This window comes from Magallana gigas, chromosome 2 (genome assembly GCF_963853765.1).
Source record: "Magallana gigas chromosome 2, xbMagGiga1.1, whole genome shotgun sequence".
Lineage (NCBI taxonomy): Eukaryota > Metazoa > Mollusca > Bivalvia > Ostreida > Ostreidae > Magallana > Magallana gigas.
The window spans coordinates 45,796,057-45,805,873 of NC_088854.1; the positions used below are offsets into that span (position 1 = coordinate 45,796,057).

The 9,817-nt window shown below is 34.7% G+C and overlaps 1 protein-coding gene across 2 annotated transcripts; it reads left to right on the plus strand.

The window, feature by feature from the left end:
• The first annotated feature begins 5,745 nt into the window (after positions 1-5,745).
• LOC105338997 (transcription factor ovo-like homolog lin-48) lies at positions 5,746-8,777 on the plus strand. 2 transcript variants are annotated; one of them, XM_011444362.4, is made up of 5 exons: positions 5,746-6,070; positions 6,940-7,331; positions 7,496-7,604; positions 7,775-7,948; positions 8,121-8,777. In XM_011444362.4, exons 1-5 carry the CDS (start codon positions 5,929-5,931, stop codon positions 8,426-8,428), a joined length of 1,125 nt encoding a protein of 374 aa, XP_011442664.3. In that variant the 5' UTR covers positions 5,746-5,928; the 3' UTR covers positions 8,429-8,777. The 2 variants fall into 2 exon arrangements, with proteins under 2 accessions (XP_011442664.3, XP_011442665.3); XM_011444363.4 differs by having other exon boundaries at positions 5,748-6,070; positions 6,940-7,292.
• The last annotated feature ends 1,040 nt before the right edge of the window (positions 8,778-9,817 follow it).

A 9,817-nucleotide genomic window follows, 5' to 3' on the forward strand; every position in this document is an offset into this window, starting at 1 on the left:
AATTTTGACAAATATGGATGAAATATTGCGTAAAGACATGAGAAATGAAATCGGTGATCCTCCCTAAAAGGGTCAAACGGCAAAACCACTGGGCCACTTCCAAACCTATACTTACTATTTTATATGGCAGTGCCTAATAATGGGTTAAACAAACTTCTTCTTGTGGCAAAGCGGATGTATATCACCTAAACTGTTAGTGTGCGGGGATGATGCCCTTGCTGCTGTTGACCCGAAGTGGAGGATCATTATACGCGGTGTGAACACCCATACACTGTTACTTTTTCTGATCGCTTTTGAAAAACGAAACATAAACCTTTTTTTCTTCGTCGTGTTTCGAAAAAATGGCCTCGCTCTGTGCCACATCATTTCAGAGTTAGGATCTTTCAATGACTTTTGTTGTTGATCGATACTGAAAAACAGACTTGTAATCATCAATTTAAAAAGAAAAATGTGTCAAGATAAGTAGCCTATTTTGCTCACATAAACTAACCAGGCACTTTTATGGACAGCAACTTCAATCACCCGGGTCCTAGAGGACACAAGATGCAGGCTTTGGTCGTCAGGTGGCGCTGCGTGAACCCCGTCTGATGATCACAGTTTAATCATGATGTCGTAGTTGTAATTAACTTAATATCGATCCCGATTTTTATAATTGGTAAAATGATTTCCCCGAAGATTCCGGGATGTCATACCACTTCATCTCGGTAGACACAGAAGCATTATCGCTCCTTTCATAAATGATTGGAACTATTTTTATTTTTCTATCCATTCTTCATAGCCGAAAATTAAAACTTCTCTTGGAAACAATCTTGATAATTCAATTACGTTGGCGAATTGAAATTAATTGGCCACAAATAAGGTCTAGCGGGAATAACTCTAGGATGAAGAATAACGAACAAGATATCAACCAGAAGTTACTGTACCTATCCTTATGAAATTCACAAATAATCTCCACATTTTGTATAATCTTTTTTTCCTTCTGAAAAGAGTTGAATGGTCGTGGCCATTTTTAGAATATATAAATCTCCTTAAAGCTTTGTGTAAAGATGCATATAGAAAGCATTCTTTTTACATTTAAAATGTAGGGATTTTTTTCTAGACTTATTGATTTTTTATAGCCTTACAAATCATTTTTTTTTTAAAAAAGTTAAGGTAGATCTGATGGCTAATATGTTGACCACTCAGCCTCCTTGCATAAAGTTTTACATCTTACTAAATATGTTTTCTCAATGAAAGTCTCAGTATGTAAATGATACATCAGTCAAAATATTGGCAAGTCTTCACGTACGGTAAAATCGTGGTGTAATTTCAAAACTCTTTTTTTTTTTACAGTTGTGGCCAAATTTTTACATCTCTCAAAATAATTTAATCATACTACGATAGATCCAAAGATATATTAGCTTCAGGCCAACCAGTACTGTACTGCAAATGATGAACTAATCTCATTGTGTTCTAGTGTGTTCGGGTGTCGAATAGAAAGATTCTCTACAGTTACCTTACCGTGCGCCGTGGTGACAAAACATGTTGTTTTTAAAAAGGGGTAACAAAAATACCGTTTCATCAAATGGACTAAAACTTCGCATATCAATAACATAAGTTTTGGTGCAAAGATTAATCTGTTAAGTATGACTTTTATGACAAATATATGATAGACAGCCACATTGTCTTCGTATTTTTTTATTGACCCTCGTACTACCATAAAACTATTACACTTTACGATCACTTTTACTATCATTTGACCTAGTATGTTAGTTGTAAGTATTGTAACTGAAGAACTGGAGCTCTACGAGAAAAACCCATATTTTTCCGTAGAGCTATAATTCTGCGACTATTCGCGTTGTTTCTCCGGATACGGAGCTTTATGATGTGACATACTGAAGACTTCAGAACAAATACCGTACTATTAATTCAACTTTGAAACATTTTCATTTCTCCAGCTGACATAAAAAGAGCATGCGCAGTCAACGATGTCTTCGGAAAATCATAGATTAGAGAGCATTTCTTATATACCTTTACGCCTCTTTTTTGGCAGTTGTATGTTTTTTCTGCTTTAACAATCAATCGTTTCTTCAAAATTATGTCTCTAATATACCCGGTATATGAAGATACAATATCACATCATAGCTTAACCCAAAAACAATACTAGAATTGGGCATATTGTGTATCAATAATGCTAGTACAAGCATTAGAAAGGGCTTCTGAAACTAGAGTTATCTGTAACGCCGTTTTTTTATTGTATTTAGATCGCATTGATCTAAAGGTATTCAGACAGTCGTCGTGAAATAGGCAAACAAAATACCAAGTGGGCTGATATTTCTTGCATGGGTTTCATAATTGAAAACCAAAACAAAACAAAAGGTTAAAGAAAATCGTTCCGCCAAAGACGAAAAACTATACAATAACTGTTGCGTGTTCCAGTTTTCTTCGTTCGTTTCTTAAAACAACTGAGAAAAGCAATTTGATAAAACTGAAAAGTTGAAGAAGGAATTTCGGGCTTCTGAAAGGTGATAAATTCAAAACCGCAAAACGCGAGATGACCGCTTTCCTTACAATGATAACGGGTTTTGTTTACAGCCGGTAAGCCACGTGCATCAAGAGGTAGCACGCAACAGTATTCAAAATCTGAGTATCGGTTACCAAAGTTACATCTTGTTATTTTTCTAAATTTCTAAAAAGATTTCTGTTGGCGATGTAATTACACAAAGGTGTGAGATTTGATAGTCTTATCTTAAGATGATCCTTGATTGCAATGTCAGAACTATTCGTCACGTGACCTTGTACCTGTATGTAAAGAACGGTTACAGTAGCCTTAAATTGCAGGGTTGTATGAAAAACGACACAGATATGTTTCTATTATGTAATGGTTGTACTAATATTTGTTTTCACTTATCGCTATATCTTTACATAAAAAGTTATCAAAATCATGTTTAATATTCTAGCAATCTACTAAGGAATTTCGGAAAGGACTTTGCTATTGTAAACGTATCTTACATTGTAAAGCATAAATAATGGAATCTTTTTTGCATCTGAAAATGAAATCAACTTGATAATTTTTATATATGTGTTAAAAATTAGTTATTTACGTTGTATATAGTTAACTTTTCTTTCGAGCAAGGAATATTCTCTCTAAATTTGTGTGTAATGCATTTTTAAAGGTGTTTTTCAAAACAGGAATAAACAGGTCAGCATTCAAAGATCGAAACAAATTTGAATCAAACAGGAAGAGACGAGTGATAACGGCATTGCCCCTGAGGTGTTTACCACGCCCTCCTAAACAAAACATCACACATCCTTTCTCATTCCGTTAGAGAAGTCTATTGAGAATTTTTCAATCCAAACCTCTTAAACAATTAGGGACACCGATTCAAACTGAATGGCGGAATTTGTTACCTGAAATATGACATACTAGTCAACCGATATGCCATTATTTACGGACAATGGCTCCAGTGGCGCTCGCAGTTCTCTCCCCTATCATATTTACCTAAAATGGCGGTTTGCTAATGGGACTTCAACCAAAAGTTAACTCCTCGATTGATACAGCTTAGCACATCGATTGTTTGGTTAGACGGAAGAGTTTGTTATCTATGTGCTTCAATTATTACACAATTTACACAAACACCGTCTCTGGATGGCATTTTCCTGATCTCGACAATCGATCTTGACACACAATCACCGCTGTTTTAAAAAGTGACATACTAGATTAATAGGATTATTTATTAAAAAGTAATTGCGATTGACAAACAATTTGAAGAAAACTTGATTTGTGATACCCGATCCTCTCCATTCAATTTGGAAACTAGATAAGATAGTTGCTTTTAAGTTCTATGTCTTACGGCATATATTTTAAAGGTTTTTTTTAAATTTAACTCATGAATTCCTTATTTTGATTAATTTGTTAAACAAAATAACTTTTCTGTACTTATTTAAGACATATAATCAATATGAAAATCGCTAAGATTTGTGTGTTCCATGTGTTTTTCATCTTATTGGACCAATGTTATTTCGGGCAATATATTGAAAACTGTCTTAAACCTAATTATTTGGGTTAGTTAAAAAGATGGATGCTTATCATCTTCAGTATACCATAGATGAAGACATTAAATTTGAAAAAAAAATGTTCAAAATTATTAATATTTGGTACTTGTGTACCAACATTTTACTTCGATTTTGTACTGAATGCCAGAAAGGTTTAAGTTTTCAGGGAAGGTTAAGATTTGAACCTGTACGGTTTTTATCAAGACAATTAATCGTGACATCACAATACAAAAAAATCCCCGAATACTACACTGGCTAGAAAGTGTATTACCAAATATAGAAAGAATCCGAGGACATTTAGGCCGGGTGTTTATGAAATAAAATCGCGAGGACAATTTTCGGGATCAGATTTTGCGACCTGGGGTTAGCATTCTTGGTGTGACTGTTTACTGTTAGGTGCTACATGACCCGAGAGGTGAAAGGCTATTGTTGTCATAGAGACGACATGATTAATGGAGAGGGTCCAATTCCATGGTGAACCTGAGATGCTGAATGCAAGGAACATACCGAACAGGGATATAGTTTCCACAGTAGTTTGTTGATAATGGTTGAAAAGTAACCAAATAACAATACTTAAGTTTAGAGCATTTATTTTTTTAACGATTCAGAAAGCAGGTGCTTACATTGATTTCAAAAAGGTTTAACCAGATGACAATTTCAATTTTTTGTTTTTGTGTATGTGTGTGAGGTTTGTTGATTGTAATTACTTTTGCAGAAATCATGAAACATTCCAAAGAATATCACAAAGTCCGTTACATATTTATAGATAATATGGTATTTATATTTTAATTGGAAACTGCAAATTAACACATATCGAATAACCGATTTCTTTCCATCCAAGTATTACGTTGATGTAGATGTTCATGTATATAACATGTTAAAATTTCACTGACTGCCTTTATGTTAAGAGTTATTTAAATGGTCTATAACGTAGAAAGAAACTCGCACCCCAGTTTGTTTTCTTTTAAATACATGTATAAAAAATACAAGTGTTCTTATTCTTCTGTTTGTGGATGAACAAAAAAGACCCATAATTGTTCCCAAAACACTTCTGTAATGTTTCGTCCCAAATTGGGTCAAGAGTACAAGGGTACTTTTTTAACTTCCGAAAAAAACGTTTACCTTTTATCCCACAGAACATTGAAGGCATATTTGAATTTGAGACAGTCTTTGCTTAAAGATGATTGCAGGGATGATTTTTAACTATTAGAAGAAATTTTGTCTTTCTTTTTGTACATACCATCACGTGTGAGTCTGGTTATTATGCAATCTTTTATATATACATCATCAGGATTTTAAATGTCTTCACAATATCAAAGCTTGAACCTCCGTTTTTAATGTCTTTTAATTTTTTAAGTCACTTTTATGTGGGAAAACGTATTTAAAAGTCTCTCTTTTGCCCTCCTCTATGAAGTTTATTAAGTGGCAATTCTAATTTAGGTTGACTAATTGTGGGAAATAATAGTTTAATGCATTTAAAGATCGTAAATGCCTAAATCCGAGGTCAATTTTCACAAATTTGAGTTGAATGAGATGGTGTACTTCTTGATATTGTTTGTAAATACGGGAGGTTAGAAGACAGTTACCTTTGTAGATACAGGTGTACCCATGGATCGTCACAGGTGACTGATTCGAACACGCTCCGGTGATCAACATCCCGTAGCGATTAGTGATGTACAGTTATATGGATACCCGTCCATCACCCTTGGGGGCGGGGCAGGGGCAAGCTCCGTATAAAACCTGACTGTTACCTTCTCACTTTTCATATATCATCTTTTAAGTTATACTTATTGTAACTTGGTACAAAGATTGACACATTTCAACCTACGGTTTAATTTGATTCCGGAATAAAATTTGTGTGAAAATATATTATGAGAGTTTGAAAACTTTACCATGCCAAAGTCATTTCTTGTTCGTGGTCAACACAGACCTAAGGCGACTACTGAGGTCTTGGACTCACAGCTGGAAGTAAAAAGTACTTTAAAACTGTTGGATGATGAAAAATCTCCCGTACAAGAGAACAAGAGCGAAAAAGGTAAGAAAAGTCATTTTTGTTATCCAAAATTACGAATTTGATTTTAGTGATAAACTTTTTGATTTAGATCATCATAAATTTGAACTTTTAATGTTTAAATATCAAACTTAAGTTTTTCATAAGACAATCTTTACAGGTAAAAAAAATCATTACATCCTGACATTTTTTATTTTTTCACATCATGAAAGTTTTATCACATTATCACAGTTAATTGATTTTTCTACTTTTTTTCAAAATCATAATCTCGTCTTTGCTTCAAATTATTTTCCCTACCCATAAATATAAGGAGTTTTGTACAAACAAAACAGACACTAGGGATAAGATTTCAAGATGCCTCAAGAAGGCCTGAAAGTTAATCTCCAGAGATTGAAGAGAAAGCTCCTTTTGTGCATGACAATGAAACACTTTTTCTTTCAGTTTCCCGTTCAAAACCACGAGACATCTCTTCTCTGTATAAACAGCGTGTCAAAATTTCTGTATCAATAGGAATAGGTTGTGGTGAAAAATCAGTGAAAATAGCCCCGGGGCCCTGGGCCGTTATATCCGTGTAGTGTATTGGGCAGGAATTTAAATTACAAGTATTGAGCGAGGTTAGAAGATTAGGTTTCGCCAGAATAGCGGATAGGCTGTACGATCCAGCTAGAGGGATGAATTAAAACTTTCTTAAATATCGTAAAGTTCAGATGAAATAAGATTAAGAGTACATTATCGAACTAAATGAATTATTATGCACATATATTGAAACCGTGGTATAGAGTTTTTGATGAGGACAATTTGAGACAAAAAAATATTTACAACTGTTTTGCATATAATTTTTTCATTAAATAAATTGCTTTGAAAATTCAAATCGTTTTATTTTATTTTGTCAGACATCCCTCATCCCGCAGAATTCAAAAAACGAAAAAGAGGCAAAACTACGGAGGATATCATCCAAGAAGATGTTGTGAAAAATCCCGAGGGAACACGAAGACCGTTATTTCTCCCTTTACCATATGAACACAAAATGTACAATTTAATGCTGCACTCTCCAGGAAGCGACAAATTCGGTTTTAACAACCTGATGTCACCCCTTTCCTACCATTCCTTCCGGTACCAGGAACTGTGTTCTCCGACGTCCCCCGTTGCTCCCCACATTCCGAGCCCGACTCCAATTATCGATCCAGGATTTTCAAATCGAATATGCCCAAATCCAGCAACTCCGACAAAAGAACAGTTAGACAGCGTAAATAACTTTGTAAAACCTTCCATTTCATTGCTCAAGGTGAGCAAATGACAAACAAACGATTAAATTTCATTGCCCCGGAATTAATGATTTAAATGAAATGTGTTTTATTTAAAAAAAAAGTCCTTTAATTTTAACAGTTTATATTTTTGAAAGCATTTTTGCATTAGACATATTGACTTGATTTTTGATTGATGTTTCAGCATTCAGTCGTCCATGGTGTAGAACTCATTAACGGTGGATTTGGTATGAAAAATCCGATCATTGCGCATGCTCAGGATCAGCGAATACTGACTCCCCTAAGTAATGCATGTAAGTATAGCTTTAGATATTGGTAGAAATTATGATCAGCTAATTAATATGAATTCTTCTACACGAATACACGACAGATAAATTACAAGATACTTTAACCTGAAAATCTATAAATAAATAATCAATACCTTGGAGATACGTCTTTTGATAAAATATGTTTGTTTGAACAGCTGAGGACGGCCAGAGCTTCACTTGCAGTATCTGTACCAAGTCTTTTCCCCTTCAGAGGTTGCTAAACCGTCACCTGAAATGTCACAGTGAAATCAAGAGATACCTTTGCACGATATGTGGCAAAGGTTTCAACGATACTTTCGATCTCAAACGACACACAAGAACACATACAGGTGAGATTCGTCATTTTGTAAAATCTATATAAAATCTATATCTCCTTACAACAAATGTGTGCATGTATAATCATAAAACACATTTTTAAAAATAACGATTTGGTTGCCATCAATAAAGTTACAGACTCGAAAAAATGACAATTCTGGAACAAATTTCGTGCTTTTTGAACAGGTGTCCGTCCATACAAGTGCGTGACTTGCGGTAAGGCGTTCACCCAGCGCTGCTCACTCGAGTCACACGGGCGCAAAGTCCACGGGTTCAACTTCCAATACGCCTACAAGGAGCGCCGGAACAAGTTGTACGTGTGCGAGGATTGTGGTCACACGACCTCTGACCCCGGACAACATTTCATTCACCTGAAACACTTCCATCCTCAAAACCCCGTCTTACTAAAGTTCTACGACAAAAGACAGTTCAAGTTTTCTGAGTCTTCCAACGACAGTGAGGAGATAATGGACCTTTCCGTTACTAAAAGATAATATTGGTGAAAATGCCAAATAGTTGATGATAATAATTATAATGTTGATGATGATGATAATGCACGTATACCGAAAGTTTGTAATTTTTAATATCTATATTTATACATGATTTGAAGGATATTATATATTTTTTTAAAGTGCTATTGGGGGTTCTTTGCAACAGAGAGTACACTTTTAGGACATGGTGCAATAAAAAAGAGGCGGGCCACATACTTGCAATATACACCTATCTCCTCTCTATATCACCTGTGATTACATTGATATCTACTTGTTCTCGTTATGGCATATATTTTATAGATTATATGATAAATCAATATTACTTTTTTGCATAAAAACATTTCATACATGACTACCTTTGTTTTCTCCATTTTTAATTCATCGCCATATTTCTGTTCTTCATATAGAGCTTTTTAGGGTAATGTTTTCATGCAGTGTATTGTCTCTTGCACATGAAAAAATGATGCAATACGAAGAGGTAACAGACAAGCGTTGCTAACGGAATTATGCACATCACACAGCTGTAGACAAATTGCTATACAAAGAACTGTGTTTTTAGCATTTAATGGTACAAGTATATGATTAACTAAAAAAAGTTATCTCTTATTAAATGTAGTGTTGACAATATCGTAACTCAACCAAATGCAGTTAAAATGCAATGAAAATTTTAAAGACTTTTAATAAATAATTGATTTAGTCGGAATACGGTTGTATGCAGTTTTTTGTTCCAGTGATAAGATCTTTGAATCTGCCGTATCATACATTTAATAATGGTCATTGTGCAATTCATAATATATCACTCCTGGGGGTTATTGTCAAAAAACCGCTTTATTGCATTTTAATTTCACCTCTAACATTCGATCAGCGACTATTAATTTCAGAAACTCATCTCATTTCTTGTTGATTTTTTACGAAAATAAAAATGCCAGATTCCACACAAAAAATACGCTTCTCTATCGAACTAAAATTATATCTTGAAGGTGGAAAGTTGTCAAACGAGATTTTTATGAGAAGTAGGCGAACGAGAGAAGAACGGAATTTTGTAACAAATTGTCGCTCTCCTTGAAAATAATCCCAATACAAAGGGTGTGTTTGTTGTTTTTCATAGCTTACCTACAGTTAGGGGACACTAGGTTTAAGTGTACCGTTGTTTGGGTGCTGTAGACTTGGTTTCCCACGGTGCTAACAATGAAGAGTCATCTTCCTTCACCAACTCCGTTACCGTAACGGCGCTTACATGTAGCTTGGTGTAAAATGTCTCGCACTTCTCATGCAATGTCTTACATATATGTGATTATTGCATTTCAGTGCAGGAGGATCCGAGACGAAGGGTTCTGTTTTCGTACTTACCCTATTCTTTGACTTGAAGGATACCGGTTCGAGTTTCACCGT

Coding starts and splice junctions, on each gene's coding strand:
- LOC105338997 (XM_011444362.4), top strand. CDS start 5,929: ATGCCAAAGTCATTTCTTGTTCGTGGTCAACACAGACCTAAGGCGACT. Junction 6,071..6,939: donor AGAGAACAAGAGCGAAAAAG/GTAAGAAAAGTC, acceptor TTATTTTGTCAG/ACATCCCTCATCCCGCAGAA. Junction 7,949..8,120: donor ACACACAAGAACACATACAG/GTGAGATTCGTC, acceptor CTTTTTGAACAG/GTGTCCGTCCATACAAGTGC.